The sequence below is a fragment of the Trichosurus vulpecula genome, chromosome 2 (assembly GCF_011100635.1).
Source record: "Trichosurus vulpecula isolate mTriVul1 chromosome 2, mTriVul1.pri, whole genome shotgun sequence".
Classification (NCBI taxonomy): domain Eukaryota; kingdom Metazoa; phylum Chordata; class Mammalia; order Diprotodontia; family Phalangeridae; genus Trichosurus; species Trichosurus vulpecula.
Window position 1 is genome coordinate 374,394,569 of NC_050574.1, and position 19,021 is coordinate 374,413,589.

Sequence of the window (19,021 nt, forward strand, 5' to 3'; positions counted from 1 at the left end):
GTAGATGGTTTTCTAAAGGCGTTTGGTCATGAAGGAGAATGGAACTATCAGAGATGGTAGGCTCAAGAGAGGGTTTTTAAGCATGGGGTAAGCATGTGTATGCTTGTTAGGCAGTAGGAAAAAGTAGCCAGCAGAGTTGGAGAGAAGGAAAATGAGAGAGAAGAGCAGTGATAGTGGGGGAAATTTTCTGGAGAAGCCTGGAGGAGGTCAAGGGTTGCTGTAGATGACTTTGTCTTGTAAAACCACCTGTTTTTTTGTTTTTTTTTTTTTTCCTGAGACCAGAATGAAGGGGGAGGTAGTGGAGGAATATATCTGAGTGATATGAAATGAGGAAGAGGGAGAAAAAGACAGTTCTTGGTGAATAGTCTTAATTTTTTCAGTGAGGTATGAAATTGCAAGGTATCTTTGTGATTATTTAGGGAAGGGTATGTCATGGAGGGCTTGAGGAATGATGAGAAATTTTGGGGCACAGCTGTGGAAAGTGGGAGGGTGACTAAGGCAAGAATACCTTTACCTTGCTACAATGAGGGCCTGGGTAGGATTAGATCCCATAAATATGTAGAGGGCCCAGGTAACCCTTTAATGATTTCCTCTAGTTCCATTCAGTTCCATATGAACTTTGCTAGGAGGATAATGTGAGTAATTTAGAGTTGATGTGATTTGTATAGTAACCCAGAGAAAAGGGGAACAGAGAGTGAAGTTGAGAACTCAGCATGCTCTACCACAGGTCGGGCACAGGTAGTCCATATGAACTTTGTGAGTGGAGTTGTCTCTAAATTTGTGCATCTCGCATTTTTTGTAAGCCACTGCAATTCTGCTTTGTTCATAGATCACAGTGCCTTTTTTGATGCGGGCGTGCCATGCTAGGCAGTGCTTTGCCAGTGTTTCCCATGTCATTCAATACATTCCAAAGTTCTTCAAAGAAACCTTGATAGTGTCCTTGTATTGCTTCCTCTTACCTCCATATGAATGCTTGCCTTGTGTGAGTTCTCCATAAAATAGATTCCTATTTTTTGCTTCTTCAAAAAGAGCCTTGTAAATATATTTTTGTACATCCTTAATCAGAGCTTGTTTTGCTCAAGACAAATCCCTCCCTTTATTCTATTGCCCCTCTAATTTCTCTTTCTCCCATCTCCCTTTACCCATTTATTTCCTTGTTGAGTCTAATTCTGTATCCAGTTCGTGTTTCTTTTCTCTTTTGGCCAGTCAGATGAAAGTGAGGTTCGTTTGCCAGCTCTTCCCCTCACCCCTCCTCTGTTTTTATATTTATGTCTACTTATGCACCCTGATTATGCAAGATAATTTTCTCTAACCTTCTTTTCCATGTCCCCACCCCACCCCCAGTGTATTTATCTTCCCCTCTATTTCCATTCTTTTAAGATCGTCATGATGTAACAGAACTCTTAAGTCATCTATTTCCTTCTTGCCCCTTAAGATTATACTAAATTTTGCTGCCTATGTTATTCTTGGCTTTAAGAATCCTTTGCCTTCTGGAATATTTTATTCCAGGAAGTCTTATCCTTAATAGTGATGGCTGCCAAATTGCATATGATCCTGACTGTGACTACTCATTACTTGAATTCTTTCTTTCCGGCTGCTTGTAGTATTTTTCCTTTGTTTGTAGGAGTTTACATTTTGTGATTTCTTTTAGGAGGTGACCAGAGGATTTTTTTTATTTCCACTTTGCATTCTGGTTTTCGGAGATCTAGGAAGTTTTCTCTTAAGATTTGTTGAACTATGATGTCTAGGCTTTTTTTGTGGTCATGGCATACATATAATCCAATGATTCCTAAATGTTTTTATCCTTGGTCTGTTTCCCAGGTCAGTTATTTTGCTGTAAGATACAGTTTCTATTCTTTCAGTCTTTTGACTTTGTTTTAAATTGTCTTATGGAATTATTGGCTACTTCTGTTCCATTCTAATTTTCAGGGAGTTTGTTGCTTCTTTATTTGTGCTTATTCCTTCATTTTCTCATTATTGTCTTATTGCTGCAAGAACTGATAATTTTGTTTCCTCTTTACTTGTGCTTATTCCCTCAATTTCTTTTTTTTTTTTAATCTTTCCGTAGCTTGCATTTCTAGTAAGTCAGTGATAATTTATTAAACACCTACTATGTTCCAGGCACTATGTTAAATGATAGTGGTGATAATGCATCCTTACTTTACCTTAATCCTATTGAAAAAGCCTCTAACTTTTCTTCATTACATGTAATGTTTACTTTTGGTTTTAGATAGATTTTATTTATAGTACAAAGGGAACGTAGATATATACTTATGTTTTCTAGTTTGTTTTTTGTTTTTTAACAGAAATGGGATATTGGATTTTGTCAAAAACTTTTTTCAAAATGTGTTGATAAGTTTCATTATTTAAGTTTATGATATGTTTCTGTTTCTTTCCTCTATTCAGTATTTGTATTCTAGCCCTTGAGTTTAAAATAAAATAAAAATAAAATTAAAAAAACTTATTTATAAAAAAAGTGTTGATATAATCATATGTTTTTTATTCTTTGTAAGTTTGTTATGTTTATATTCTTCCTTTTTTAGCCAACTTTACATTCCCAGTACAAATCCATAATGGTCATAGTATATATTCTTCCTAAAATATTGTATTGTACTTCCTAATTTTTATTTAAAACTTTTGTGTTGGTGTTCATTAGTTTATAGTAGGCGTTCTTAATTTGGGGTAGACATTCTCCAGAATTATGTAGATAGATTTCAGGGGTTCTGTGGAAACATTTACATCTTTAGTTTCACTATAATCTCCAGGAAATTCAACATTTCTTTCCATTTGGAGTAGCCAATGTTATGGAAGAGTCCATGGGCTTTGTCATATCTACCTGCTGGGCCCATAAAATAAATAAATTTAAGAATCCTTAGTTTATAGTTTTTTTTCCTCTGCTTTTTCTCTCATTCGGTTACCAACACTAGATCATTAGAAGGATCTCTTATTATTTGTGTAAAGAGTTTCTGTAATAATGGAATTCACTGTTCTTTTATGTTTGATAAAATCCATCTGGTTCTGGAGGGTTTTTTTTCCTTTGGGAGTTTATTTATGATTTGTTCAATTGTTTGATACAGAATTTTTAAATTTTTTTTTTGTTAATCTGAATATTTTATATTTTTGTATATATCCATCCATTTCCTCTAAAAGTACTCTAGTTTTGTTAGCATATATAATTGGGCAGAGGAATTTCCGATAAATTTTTTTAGACTTTTTTTTAATTAAGATTTTTTATTTTTAGTTTACAACAGTCAGTTCTGCATTTTTTTGAGTTCCAGATTTTCTTCCTCTCCCTCCTCCCCTCCCTGCCCCGCCCCCCCCAAGATGGCATGGAATCCGATGCATCTTCTACATATACCTTCGCATTAAACTTATTTACACAATAGTCAAGTTGTAAAGAAGAATTATAACCAATGGAATGAATCATGAGAGAAGAAACAAAACAAAGAAAAGGGAAAAAAGAGAGCAAATAGTTTGCCTCAATCTGCATTCAGACTCCATAATTCTTTCTCTGGATGTAGCTCTTTCCATCATGAGTCCTTTGGAGTTGTCTTTGAACATTGTATTGCTGAGAAGAGCCAAGTCTTTTGAAGTTAAGTCATCACAGAATCACTGTATCTGTGGTTGTGTACAGTGTTCTCCTGGTTCTGCTCCGTTCACTCAGCATGTCATGTAGGTCTTTCCAGGTTATTATGAAGTCCGTCTGTTCCCCATTTCTTATAGCACAATAATATTCCATTACATTCATATACCACAACTTGTTTAGCCATTCCCCAATTGATGGGCATCCCCTTGATTTCTAGTTCTTTGCCACCACAAAGTAAGAGCTGCTATAAATATTTTTGTACATACAGGTCCCTTTCCCATTTCTGTGATCACTTTGGGATACAGCCCTAGAAGTGGTATTGCTGGATCAAAGGGTATGCACATTTTTTTTTTTGGAGGGGGGAAGGCAGGGCAATTGGGGTTAAGTGACTTGCCCAAGGTCACACAGCTAGTGTGTCAAGTGTCTGAAGCCAGATTTGAACTCAGGTCCTCCTGACTCCAGGGCCTGTCCTCTACTCACTGTGCCACCTAGCTGCCCTGGGTATGCACATTTTTATAGCCCTTTGGGCATAGTTCCAAATTGCTCTCCAGAATGGCTAGATCAGTTCACAACTCCACCAACAGTTTTAAGTGTTCCAATTTTCCCACATCCTCTCCAGCATTTATCATTTTCCTGTTTTGTCATGTTAGCCAATCTGACAGGAGAGATGTGGGACCTAAGAGTTGTTTTGATTTGTATTTCTCTAATCAGTGATTTTTTCATATGCCTATAGATATCTGAAAACTGTCTGTTCATATCCTTTGACCATTTCTCAATTGGGGAATGACTTGTATTCCTATAAATTTGGCTCACTTCCCTGTGTATTTTAGAGATGAGGCCTGTGTCAGAGACACTGATTATAAAGGTTTTCTCCCAATTTTCTGCTTCCCTCCTAATCTGTTTTGCATTGGCTTTGTTTTTACAAAAACTTTTCAGTTTAACATAATCAAAATTATCCATTTTGCATTTTGTAATGTTCTCTAGCTCTTGTTGTGTCATGAATTCTTTCCCATAGATCTGATAGGTAAACTATTCCTTGCTCTCCCAAATTGCTTATTTTGGTATATGGTGTAAGATACTGGCCTATGCCCAGTTTCTGCCCTACCATTTTCCATTTTTCCCAGCAGTTTTTGTGAAATAGTGAATTCTTAGCCCAGAAGGTGGATCCTTTGGATTTATCAAAGAGTAGATTGCTTCAGTCATTGACTGTTGCGTCTTGTGTACCTAGCCTATTCCACTGATGCACGGCTCTGTTTCTTAGCCAATACCAAGTAGTTTTGATGACTGCTGCTTTATAGTACAGTTTAATATCTGGTATGGCTAGGCCACCTTCCCTAGCATTTCTCTTCATTAATACCCTAGATATTCTGGGCCTCTTGTTCTTCCAGATGAATTTTGTTGTTTTATCCAGCTCTGTTAAATAATTTTCTGGTAGTTTGATTGGTATGGCACTGAATAAGTAAATTAATTTAGGTAAACTTGTCCTTTTTATTATATTAGCTCGGCCTAACCATGTGCAACTGATGTTTTTCCATTTATTTAGATTTGACTTTATTTGTGTGAAAAGTGTTTAGTAATTATGTTCATATAGGCCCTGGGTTTGTCTTGGCAGATAGACTCCTAAAAATTTTATAGTGTCTGTAGTAACTTTAAAATGGAATTTCTCTTTCTGTCTCTTGCTGTGGGGCTTTGTTAGTAATGTGTAGGAATGCTGAGGATTTATATGGGTTTATTTTATATCCTGCAACTTTGCTAACATTGTTTATTATTTCAAGTAGTTCTTTACTTGATTCTCTAGGATTCTCTAAGTAAATCATCATATTGTCTGCAAAAAGTGATAATTTAGTTTCTTTGCCTATTCTGATTCCTTCAATTTCTTTTTCTTCTCGTATTGCTACAGCTAACATTTCTAGTACCAAATTGAATAATAGGGGTGATAATGGACATCCTTGTTTGACCCCTGATCTTATTGGGAATGCATCTGGCTTATCCCCGTTACATATAATGCTTGCTGATGGTTTTAGGTAGATGCTATTTATAATTTTAAGGAAGGCTCCATTTAGTCCTATGCTTTCTAGTGTTTTTAATAGGAATGGGTGTTGTATTTTGTCAAAAGCTTTTTCTGTATCTATTGAGATGATCATATAATTTCTGCCAGTTTTGTTGTTGATATGATCAATTATGCTGATAGTTTTCCTAATATTGAAGCAGCCTCGCATTCCTGAAATAAATTCTGCCTGGTCATAGTGATTCTCGTGATAAGTTGCTGCAATCTTTTTGCTAATATTTTGTTTAAAATTCTTGCATCCATATTCATTAGGGAAATTGGTCTATAATTTTCTTTCTCTGTTTCTATGGTTTAGGAATTAGTACCATATTTGTGTCGTAAAAAGAATTTGGTAGGACTCCTTCACCTATTTTCCCAAATAGTCTATGAAGTATAGGAATTAGTTGTTCTTATGTTTGATAGAATTCACATGTAAAACCATGTGGCCCTGGAGATTTTTTCCTAGGGGGTTCATTGATGGCTTGCTCAATTTCTTTTTCTGAGATGGCGTTATTTAGTTATTTAACTTTCTCTTCTGTTAATCTGGGCAATTTATATTCTTGTAAATATTCATCCATTTCGCTAAGGTTGTCAAATTTATGGGCATACAATTGGGAAAAATAATTCCTAATTATTATTTTAATTTCCTCTTCATTGGAGGTAAATTGACCCTTTTCATTTTTTTTTACTGGTAATTTGGTTTTCTTCTTTTTTCTAATCAAATTGACCAAAGGTTTATCAATTTTATTGGTTTTTTCATAAAACCAGCTGTTAGTTTTATTCATTAGTTCAGTTCTTGATTTCAGTTTTATTAATCTCTCCTTTGATTTTCAGTATTTCTAATTTGATATTTAATTGGGGATTTTCAATTTATTCTTTTTTTAGCTTTTTCAGTTGCATGCCCAATTCATTGATCTCCTTTTTATGTATTTTATTCATGTAAGCATTCAGTGACATAAAACTTCCCCTAAGGGCTACTTTTGCTGTGTCACATAAGTTTTGATATGTTGTCTCATTATTGTCATTCTCTTGAATGAAATTATTAATTGTTTCTATGATTTGTTCTTTGGTCCACTCATTCTTTAGTATCAGAATATTTAGTTTCCAATTAATTTTTAGTTTATTTTTCCATGGTCTTTTATTACATATAATTTTTATCGCATCACGATCTGAAAAGGATACTTTGACTATTTCTGCCTTTCTACACTGGATTCTGAAGTTTTTATGCCCTGGTACATGGTCAGTTTTTGAGCATGTGCCATGTACCGCTGAGGAAAAAGTACGTTCCTTTTTATCCCTCTTCAGTTTTCTCCAGAGGTGTATCATAGCTGCCTTTTCTAAAATTCTGTTCACCTCCTTAACTTCCTGTTTATTTTGAGGTTAGATTTATCAAATTCAGAGAGGGGAGATTGAGGTCCTCCACTAGTATAGTTTTGCTGTCTATTTCTTCCTGTAACTCCCTTAACTTCTCCTCTAAGAATTTGCATGCCATACCACTTGGTGCATATATGTTAAATAATGATATTGCTTCATTGTCCATGTTGCCTTTTAGCAGGATATAGTGTCCTTCTTTATGTCTTCTAATTAGATCTGTCTTTGCTTTTGCTTTGTCTGAGATTAGGATTGCTACCCCTGCTTTTTTTGCTTTAGCTGAAGCACAGTATATTCTACTCCAACCTTTTACCTTTACCCTGTGTGTATCCCCATGTTTCAGATGTGTTTCTTGTAAACAACATTGTAGAATTATGGTTTTTAATCCATTTTGTTATCCACTTCCATTTTATGGGAGGGTTCATCCCATTCACATTCACAGTTATGATTACTATCTGTGTCTTTTTCTCCATCCCCTTGTTTATGCTTTTATTTTTCCCTTCTCCTTTCCACTCCTCAAAAAAGTTTTGCTTTTGACTGCTGCCTTCCTCAGTTTACCCTCCCTCTTCATTCCCCTCCCTTATCTTACCTTTTTCCCCTTGCTACTCCCCCCCGCTCCATTCTGACCACCCCCTTTCCTTTTCTTTCCCTTTTCCCCTCCTACTGCCTGTAGGACAAGTTTGATTTCTATACTTATCAGAGTGTATTATTCCTTTCTTGAACCAAATCTGATGAGAATAAAGCTCAAATACTGCTCTTCTCCCTCCCTTCTTTCCCTCTATTATAATATTTTTTGTGCCTCTTCATGTGCCTTTTCTACTGCCTCCTTACCTCTTCTCCCAGAACCATCCCTTTATATGTCGTAATTATGTTTTTATCATTTTATCAGTTATTTTATACTGACACCCACAGTCTGTGTATATTCCTTTCCGTTGTCATAATAACTGTACTATTCTCAAGATTGACATATATAAAAAACAATACAATCCTATATAAGGATGTAAATAATTTGTCTTATTGATCAGCTAGGGTTTTTTCCGCTGTTTACCTTTTATGTCTTCTTGAGTTTTGTATTCGAAGATGAAATATTCCATTGAGCTCTGCCCTTTTCATCAGAAAGGTCTGGAATTCCCTTATTTCATTGAATGTCCATTTCCTCGCCTGAAGAATTATGCTCCGTTTTGCTGGGTAGTTGATCTCTGGTTGTAGTCCAAGCTTCTTTGCCTTTTGGAATATCATATTCCAGTTTCTCCTGTCATTTAATGTAGAAGCTGAAAGGTCCTGCGTGATCCTGCCTGTAGTTTCACGATATTTGAATTGTGAATCTGGCTGCTTGCAGTATTTTCTCCTTGACCTGATAATTCTGGAATCTGGCTATAATATTTCTTGGAGTTTTCAATGTGGGATCTCTTTCAGGGGTTGCTCCATGAAGTCTTTTGATGACTATTTTACCCTTTGGTTCTAAGACCTGGGGGAAGTTATTCTTGATGATTTCTTGGAAGATACTGTGCAGGCTCTTTTTTCATTGTGGCTTTCCAGTAGACCAGTAATTCTTAGATTGTCTCTCCTGGATGTATTTTCAAGGTCTATTGTTTTCCAGTCAGATATTTCATGTTTTCTTCTTTTTTTTTGTTCTTTAGCTTTTCTTTGATTATTGATATCTCATAGAATCATTAGCTTCTACTTGCCCATTCTAATTTTTAATGTATTGTTTTCTTCCTTTACCTTCTCTATCTCCTTTTCCATTTGGTTGATTTTACTTTTCAATGAGACATTTTCTCCATTTATGTTCTGAATCTCCTTAACCATTTTGCCGATTTTACTTTTTAAAGATTTATTTTCATCAGTAAATTTTTTTCCATTTTTTTCTTTGAACTTTCTAATTTGGTTTTTAAAGTCCTCCTTGAGTTCTTCTAGGAATGCTTTTTGGGCTGGAGACCAGTTCACATTCCCTTTTGAGGTTTCAGATGTGGGCATAGTGCCCATGCTGTCCTCTTTGTGAATTGGTATTTTGATCTTCCTTGTCTCCACAACAGGAATCAATGGTCTTTGGTTCTTTATTGTGGTTTTTCGTGTGGTTTTTTTTTTTCCCTCCTGGATTTCTGCTTCTGGGGCTCAGGGGGCTCTGTCTGAAGCTTCTTGTGTTGGGATCTGTAGGCCTGCTCACTGGCTTTGTGTGCTATGGCCTCTGGTTTTGTGAGGTGTGGGGGAGGGGTAGTCTGGCTGCTGGAAGTCTGCTCTTCCCCAGAAATGCTCTACATCGAGGGTGGTCTCAGCTGTTGTCTATGCTGGTGTCTGCCACTTCACCTGGGTGTGCAAGGGCACGCCTGGGGTCCTGGTGTTGATGTTTGCTAGCACCCCCCCCCCCCCCCCCCCCGGGGCTCAGTAACTTTCATTGTTCTGCTGATGGGGGGCCTGCTGGGACACCTCTTCCTGCACTAGTCTCCTTCCTCCACGACAAGAAGGGTCCTCTCCCCAACTTCTCTCACTAAAAGGCTACTGAAGTCCCACTTCTGGCTCCTCTGTTTTTCCTTAGGTGTAGTATTCCCTGGATGAGGGAGGGAAGGAGAGCTGATTTACCTGGCCACAATGGCCAGTTTCAAACCTTTAGGCTGTGGGCTGGAGGCCTCGGGGGTAGCTGTTCCTGTGGCTGCAGGCTCTGCGCTGGTATCTCAGTTATTTAAAATTTTAAAATATTGGTATATTTTTTATAAAAACTAAATATAACCACTTTGTAGTGGTTGTAGCAGAGGTGTCAAACTCACTACCTGCAAAACTCCCAGTTGTAGCCTGAACCAGGTAATGTTAATTTATGGTTTTCTAAATCAGTGTGTGGCTCATACAGATCCATTTCTATTTGAATTTTATATCATTGTTCTATATCTAGTCAATTTTCCAACTTTGGAAAAACTTTTATCAGTTTCTGCTCAGTGACTTTGTACTGTCTTGGTAATATTAGCCTTGAGAGCATCCAAAGAGAAAGATTTTGATACATACACAACAATTTTGGTGTGGCCTCACAAGAAAAAGTCTAGTCAGGTGACTCAGGTAGCCAAGTAAAAGGTCCTTCTTTATCAGTCCATTTGTATCATACAGAAAAATATCACACGTGTAATGTGTAAGGACAGGGTGCTTTATCTTGTTCAAATTAAAACTTTATTCAAAATATACAACTGTATAAGTGTAAAATAAATTTAAATGCTTAGTCAATGATTTAAAAATTCTTTTTGCATTTATACTTTTGAAAGTTATTAAAATTTAAAACCACACTAACACTTTTGGAACGCCTTGTATGTAAACTCTTATTTTCATTCAGTAATTGCCAGATACTTGTCATCTTCAATTTTTAAAATTTCTTTTCATAATAATAGTAATAATAGCTAGCATTTGTGCTGTTCCTTAATATTTGCAGAGTACTTTAAATTTTTTACACTCATTTATTCTTACAGCAATCCTGTGAGACAGGTTCTCTTATTAGGTGCTATAGTAAGGTCCTTCTTTTGTCCTGTTCATTTTCATTTAGATTTTTTCTAGGTCTAAACTGGACATCAAGATCCTGCTATTATATTTTCAGTTTCTTTTTCTCCTTCCAATTTAATTAATTTTTCCTTTAAGCATTTACATGTCCCTTTTGTATATAAGTTAGGTATTAATATTGATTCATCTCCTATTGTACCTTTAAGCATAATTTAGTTTCCCTGCGTATCTCCTTTTGTCATTTATATATTTACTGTAGCTTTATCTGAAATCATGATTGCTACCCGTGCTTTTGTTGAGTTTAGCTGAAACACAATATGTTTTGCTCCAGTCCTTTATTTTAATTTTTGTCAGTCTTTATGTTTTAGTATGTTTCTTGTAAACATGTCGTTGAATTTTGCTTTCTACTCCATTCTGCAGTCTGCTGTTTTATGGATGATTTCACCCTGTCACATTTAGGGTTATGATTAGTGTGTATTTCCCTTAATCCTGCTGCCCTTTTTCTTTTCTTTGCTTCCATTGCCTACTTTATAAATGAGGTGCTAAAAGAAAGGGCATTTTGTTTCTTCTTCTTTGCCACTATTCTTGCCCTCCCTCTGATCCCAAGTTTTTATTCTTTCTTCCTTTCTTTTAGTCTATCCTTCATGATCCTCCCCATCTAACATTGAAATTTGTTTTGCTTGTGACTTTTCTTTTTTCCTTTTCATTCCCCCTCTCCATTTTCCTGTTTCTTCTCGTTTCTCTTTTGAATTCAGTGTATTTCAGTACTACATTTGTGTGTGTGTGTGACTCAGCCTTTGTCCAGTTCAGATGAAAGTCAGGTGATCAGCTGTGTTGGTCTCCCTGATTGCCCATATTGACTTTTTCTCCCTGGATCGTTGATGTTCAGAGCACTTATATCTTTTTTTTTAGAATTACTTTATCATATTTTTTTAAATATTTTTAATTTTCAACGTTGATTTCCACAAGATTTTGAGTTACAAATTTTCTCCCCGTTTCTCCCCCCCCCCACTCGAAGATGGCATATATTCTGATTGCCCCATTCCTCAGTCTGACCTTCCTTCTGTCACCCCATTCACCTCCCTGCCCCCTTTTCCCTTGCTTTCTTGTAGGGCAAGATAGATTTCTGTACCCCATTGCCCGTGTATTTTATTTCCCAGTTGTATGCAAAAACTTTTTTTTGAACATTTGTTTTTAGAACTTTGAGTTCCAAATTCTCTCCCTTCTTCCCTCCCCACCCACCCTCCTTGAGAAGGCAAGCAATTCAACATAGGCCACACATGTATCATTATGCAAAACATTTCCATAATAGTCATACTGCAGATCACTTACATCTTTAGGACCCTATATGACTTTTCAAGACAACGTCCTAGGGGCCTTAGAGTGTCTAGTACTTAGCGCGGTGCCAGCCATATATTAGGTGCTTACTTAATAAGTTGATTAAATGACTGTCTAAACACTGTTGCATCCACCACTCCTTATGGTTTCCAAGGGCTGTGCTCTGTGTTTCTCACCACTTTGGGGCTTTCATGGAGGAACTCCCTGCTGTTAATGTTTCTACCCAAAGATAATCCTGATGTCTACATGAGTCTTTGACCGATCTCTGATTGCAACGGGAGGCTGCTGACTTATTTACCTGATCTGGTGCTGGATTTGCTGGTGGGCTCCTTCCCTTTTGCCTGAGGGCCTTGAGCTGTCTTTTTATTCAGTTCTGGAGTGGAATAAGTCGCTTATTTTAGTTTCTAATTGCATTTCTTGACCATAATTTGGGCTAGCACAATTTTTATGTTTTTGTTGGACTGGGTGAGGAAAGCTAATCTGCCAGCCCCTGTTTAGAAATCCTTCTTGGCTGGAAATCTGTATCATAATTCATTTTTGGATATACGCTCACTTTCCCTTCTTGGTAAGCCTTTCCTTAGAAAAGATAAAGAAAACTTCATAAAGTAATTTTGCAAAACTAGCCAACACATTGATGGACCTCTGTATCATGTTCGGTGTTTCATATCTATATTCCTTAACCTTTTCAATGAAAGAAGGAGGCTGCCTTTTTTTTTTTTTTTGGAGCCAGGTATGGGAATTTTAATCAGATAGTTTCACCTAATTGTTTTTCATTCATATTGTTGTCATTATATATTGTTTTACTGGTTCTGTTTACTTCACTCTATATTAGTCTTCCCATGTCTCTCTGATTTCCTTGTATGTGACACATCTTAATAGTCCATTGATGTATTGCAATGTGTTTAGCCATTGCTCAGTTTGAGAGCCCCATTTTGTTTCATAAAAAAATTACTATGAATATTTTAATTTACATAGGACCTTTCTTTCATAGGTTAACTTTTTGCCAGGTTTATTCAACACTATTGTCAGCATCAGTTATTGTACTTGGCAGTGTTTGTACAGGTTAAAAAAAACCCCACCAAAATAGACAAAAACTAAATGTGGTGATGTTCTTCACAGGCTTTTGTGATTTTTTTGAACCGTTTGCCCCCATAACTGAATGGCTTGTAATGCTTGAAATTCTCTTGTATCCTACTATATTATGAAATCAGTCAAGTTCTTAGTAAACATCTGTCGATACTGACTTTGGTTTTGCTAGGCATACTTTTGTGTTTCCCTTGCTCTCAGCTAGTTATGAGGTCTTTGAATAATATATAGGGATTATGTCTTATTTTAATCTTTATATCTCTCCTGTTGTCTGTCACAGTGCTTTGCATAAAGTAAGTTCTTAGTAATCATGTGTTGATAATGAATTTAAGCCTGCTTGGTTTAGTTTCTTCTCTCACTTTTCCACTGTCACTTTTTGCTGCTGTGTCAGTATGCGTTTATCACCTGTCTCTCATAACTCTCTCCTTTCTGATTTGAAGCTTTAGACTCCTGTTAACTGGGAACACAATGAAACTTGTTAGAATTGAGGGCCTGAGATGTCATTTTGTGGGTAAAATAAATGATTTTTGTTTATGGTCGTGGTGACATATTTTGCCTGTTCATAGACATTTTTTTTTTTGCTTCTTTTTGGGTTTTAACTATATTACGGATAGTTGAGGTGATTGACTAAGTGGTACCTGTGTAAATGTGTATTCTGTACCATATAAAACCCCAGAAGAAAGAAGAAAAACTTACATCAGTTTTTTTGCTACATTGTAGTAATTCTGGAAATAATTTTGCTAAGGAAGAGGTTGAAAATCTTACTTAAAAATGAGTGTTGGGATTATCTGTAACTTCCATGTCTCCATGCTATTTCTGCTCTTCACCAACTCTGCAATAAAATCTCTTATGAAGTGATAAAGGTTTGTTTTTTTTTAAACCTTCTGTAGGTACTACAGGATCATCTTCTAAAAGAAACACCTGATACACTTAGTGACCCACAGTAAGTTATGCTGTGTTTCTATTTATCTCACGTTAAAGGTATACTTTTATTACTATGAACCCACCTAGATGTAATCAGTTATTCATTAAGCGACAAGTTAAAATGACTTCTAAAAGTAAGTTTTATTAGGGTTTATTAGAGTTGCCCTACCAAAGTATATAAGAACTAAAATTATTTTCATCCAAGTATTATTTTCTCCATTACATTGGCCACATATGGGGGAAAAAAGGTGATAGTCTTTCTTTGTTTTTTGATTTTACTTTTTTATTGTTTTGTTAATATTCTTTTTTTTCCTTGTTTTTCCATTATATGACTTAAATCATGATCATTTCTGACCTTCATACTTGGGAATCTCTAGAGAATACAAGACCTAGTTTTTATAGTCTTTAAACATTGTTTCAGAAAGAACTTCTTGCGTATCACATACCTATTTGTCTTTTTTGCAATGTGCAAAATCACTTTTTCACTACAAAATATTTTCCTGTGTTTTGATTTCGAAAATAACGTATTTGAATTTGTTCCACTTTACCACTTCCCTGGCCAAATGTATTAGCACCCCTTCTCCCACCTCTCAGTGCTTTTAGAAAGAATGATTAAAGAATCATAAATAACCCTGTTGAACATAACAGAGAGTTATTTAAAGTGGCATCAGGATCAAGCTTTTAGAGTCTTCGTCAAAGAGACATTTCGTCCCTGAATTCGCAGTGATTTTAGTGCCAACACTCATCCTATCATCATCAGCTTTTAGTTTTCTAACTTCTACAATCCCTTATTTAGTAATACATTATCTTCAAAGTGGTAATAAGAGAGAGATAGTAGAAATAAATGTAGCATATACTGTAAGTAGAAATATGGTATATTATAATTTTAAAAAAGCCATAATATGTTTGATGTATGTGTGTATATACACATAATATATGTTGTATATATAATGTATAGGGGGAACTTAAACTCTATCCATTTAAGTATTTCCTATATGTAAGATACTGTGCTAAACTCTGGGCTTACAAAGACAAAATGATAAAACAGCCTCTGCCCCCAAGACATTTATCTTCTGGGGGATATAATGTTTAAATGGATAAATATCTACATGAGAATTTGAGGAAAAGGGCAGATCTGGAAAGGCTTCACATAGGAAGTAGGACATGAGTTTAGCCTTGAAGTAAGCTAGGAATTCTAAGAGGTGGAATTGAAGAGGGAATGTCTGCCTAGCATGTTGTTAACATGTACTGTTACTTGGAAGTGGGAGATGAATTCCTGTTCAGTTAAGTTCCCTTTTTATTCAGTTATAGGCCTAGTCTAGTTTCTGTTATATAAGAAAATTTTATTCAATTATGGGAATTGTGAGAGGACTTTATTGCATTTGAACCTAGGTGTGTATGGCTAGGATGTTGGACCACCACCACCTGCTGCTTCGAGACCCTTAATTAAGGACCTAGGTTATGCTGACCAGAAACTCAGTCAGATCCAAAGATTGATGTAAAGTGTTTTCTCACAATTACACCTCTCAAGTAACCCATATTTCTTTTTTTTTTTTTGGATGGGGGAAAGCAGGGCAATTGGGGTTAAGTGACTTGCCCAAGGTCACACAGCTAATAAATGTGTCAAGTCTCTGAGACTGGATTTGAACTCAGGTCCTCCTGACTCCAGGGCCGGTGCTCTACTCACTGTGCTGCCTAGCTGCCGCAGTAACCCATATTTCTTACCTGGCTCTGTAATGGTCAGTTATTGTTTCCATATTCCTTTAGTTGTATGTAGACATTTGGGTTGGGGTGGGGGGAGAAATGAGACACCTTTTTTTCTGATTTCAAGGAATTATACCTCTTCATTCTCTGTCCCAACTTGGAAAGTCCCTAATCCTTCCTCCAATTAGAAATCAAGTCACCTAATTTTGTATCCTGGTTAATTGTTTTCTTTTAATTAATTGGTCTTATTTGATTAATTGTTTTTAATGCGTAAGTCAGTCTCCCTCTGTATTTGGGGTCTAGTGCTAAAGCTGAGGAAGGCTACTGGTCTTGATTTGTTGGGCAGTTGGCATGCATTGATTCATTTCATTTTTCACCCACCACAGTAGGAACTTAATAAATGGTTTATTAATTGATTGATTATTCTTAGTAAGAGAGAAAAGAAGAGAAAGCCTTGGAGGTCAACTGTAGTTAGGGAGTAGGCCATGGATGATCCACCATGTTGGCAGGCCTAGTACTAATGGTTTGAATCCTCCAGGCTAAAACCTCTGATTTGTAAGTTTTCGTTTATTTAGCAAAACTTTATTTAAATACCTATGTTATATAAGGCACTATGGTTAAAAACTGTATATATCATTTATGTGCTTATGTATACCTTCTTTCTCTCTTAGAGTGTAAGGTCCTTGAGGGTAAGAATTATCTCACTTCTGTCTTAGTATTCCCCTTAGCACAAAGCCTGACACATACATAGTGAATAGATATTTTATATATGCTTGTTGTTGATTGATTAATTTGGTGGTTGCTGTAATGATTTTATAATGAGCATTTTGTGTCTTAATGATACAAATAATTGTTACTTTTATTATTTCTTGTGTGCATATTTAATACAAATTCCATTACCCTCACCCCTTGTCCTTTTCAAATTAAGAACTGTTCCAGAAGAAGAAAGAGAAGCCAAATATTTTCGAATTTTAACTTCTTCCCTGTTGGCTTTAAAGAAACTGCTTTGCATGTTGCCTTCTAGTGAGATTGCCTCTCTAGAGGAGAAACTCAAACCTCTTCTATCACAGAACAAATTTTGGAAATATGGAAAGCATAGTTCACCCCAGGTATTTTTGTCCTTTTTACATTATAATGCCTATGTTATCTCTCTCCTTTTTAGGTGATACCTTAAGTAAATATCTATTTACATTTCTCTGATCAATTCTGATTGCTTATTTGAATTAAATTCTGTAAGTTTTTAGTCATTAATGCTTTTGGTTATAAATATATTTGACATTTTACATACCTAATTTTTAGGTATGTTTGCGAGAACCCAGATCCATTCATATTTTCCTGTATTGTTATGAGAAATCAGAATTAATTGAAATTCTGATTAATAGATTTAAAAATTATTGTTCTTTAGTGTGCACCTTAACTGCTCTTTATTTTTTTAATCATAAACAACAAACCATATCCATGTATTTTATTGGTATATTTGTATGTGTATAACAGAAATTTAAAAAACTCGGCCTTAGTTTTAATACAGCTTTTTAAGCGTTCATAACTTTTATATTATTTCTCTTTGTTGTCTCTTTTAGGTTCGTTCAGCTTTTTTTGAGTTAGTTTCTGCCTTATGTCAGTATATTCCTCAGTCTGTGAAAGCTGAATCATCCAAAGTATCTCCTGCAGTGCTTGTTAACATTGATGAAAGTGATCCAATGGTTTGTCCACCTCTTTGGGAAGCTGTGCTTTATATCCTTACTACCATTGAGGTATGTAAGACAACTTCAAAATTATTTTTGTCCCTTCTTCGTTAATGGATCAGTATCTAGCTTTAAACATAAAGAAGTCCATTATGAAAACTAAAAGATGGTAAAAGAAACTTCATCTAAATCTTGGTACAAATTTTAACCTAAATATAGAAATATAATTCACAAAACTTGTATTTAGTTTCTTACTTAAAGTAGCAACCATTAATATCTTACAACTTGCAGACAAACAAGAGCAGCATATGAGTCTTAAAAGGTAGATGGAATTGAGCTGTCATTTTCAGAAAATAGCCCTAATAGAATTATTTTAAACCAAATGCCTGTCTATGTGAATTCTGATCAACACTGATTTATGTTATGATTTTGACTACATTGTGACTATGACTAATGCTTATAGTATGACTCAATCTGTGTTTTTTTCCTGAATTTTATTTTTTTAGAGGTGAAGAACATTATAGGAAGGGATAAATTGAATGATTCAGTATATTTCTATTTTTTGTTTGTTTTTGGTAGGACTGTTGGAGTCATGTAAATGCGAAAAAAAGTGTGTTTCCCAAACTGTCAACTATTCTTAGTGAAGGAGGAGGAGGCCTAGCTACGGTTATATATCCTTATCTCTTGCCTTTTATTAGCAAGATCCCTAGTTCGACTACAGACTTGAACTTGGAATTCTTCAGAAGTTTTTTCAGTTATATAACTAAAGGGTAAGATATCTTAAATCTTGATTGTTAAAGTACAAATAATTTTCTTCAGAAGTAGAGAAGTAGAAAAAGAAATATAATGTGTCTCCATGTATAAAATGCCATAGATAGTATTGTTTTTGTGTCTTGGTCTAGGTGTGTGAATTTATAGGTGTTCTTTTGGCTGGATGAGGGAGAATTTTATAGTTAATATACCTTACTGTTGGTAAGTATTCAGTGGGACAGTGTGGGAGCCTAAGAGGAGAGATCGTTATTGAACCAAGAAGTAGAAGAGTTCTGTCACTGTGGTATCTTAGGCAAATGACTTAAATCTTCTGGGTTTCATTTTCCTCTTCTATAGAATGAGGACGGTTGAACTGGATAATCTGTAATAGTCTATAATCTTCTACACTTATAGCTTTGGAGGTGTAGTGGATAGAATGATAGGCCTGGAGTCAGGAAGACTCAAGTTCAGATCCTACATTGGACACTGTGGACACATCACCTAACCTCTTCAGTTTCGTCATTTATCAGATGAAGTGGTTTAGCCTCAGTGGCTTCTAAGATCTCTTACAACTCTAAATCTGTAATCCTATGAGTAAGATTCTTCAAGTATTTATATATTCTAGTCAGTATAGTGGGAGTGTTGAATTTGCAGACAGTGTTACCTGGGTTGGAATCCCAGATCTTCCATTTACTACGTCTGTGATTTTGGATAAGTCACTTTACTTTTCTGGGCCTCATTGTTCTCATCTGTAAAATGAAGAGTTTTGAGCTAGATGTCTTCCGAGATCTCTACCAACTCTGTATCTCTGATCTTAAATATTACCTACTTAAATGTGTTTAAAACTGTAGTCTAATAATTCTTTAATTTGGAATTCTCATAATAGCAGGTTACACAAAACAGGGAAGTCGGTATACTAAGGTCAAAAGTGAGATCACTTTGCTAAGTGGATTAGTTTGGTGGCATTTTGAGAAATAAGACCTACTATAGACAAGATCCTAATTAAAGGGTTTCATTAGTATAACTAGTTTTTAAAGTAATGATTTAAGTTCA

At 35.6% G+C, this 19,021-nt stretch overlaps 1 protein-coding gene across 1 annotated transcript in view; it reads left to right on the top strand.

The window, feature by feature from the left end:
* The window catches only part of LTN1 (listerin E3 ubiquitin protein ligase 1), a 100,313-nt gene that overhangs the window by 20,227 nt on the left and 61,065 nt on the right, over positions 1 to 19,021 (top strand). The window contains exons 5-8 of the mRNA XM_036744270.1: positions 13,796 to 13,848; positions 16,462 to 16,642; positions 17,114 to 17,287; positions 17,798 to 17,988. Coding sequence (XP_036600165.1) covers positions 13,796 to 13,848; positions 16,462 to 16,642; positions 17,114 to 17,287; positions 17,798 to 17,988 — 599 coding nt within the window. The remainder of the gene's footprint in view (positions 1 to 13,795; positions 13,849 to 16,461; positions 16,643 to 17,113; positions 17,288 to 17,797; positions 17,989 to 19,021) is intronic.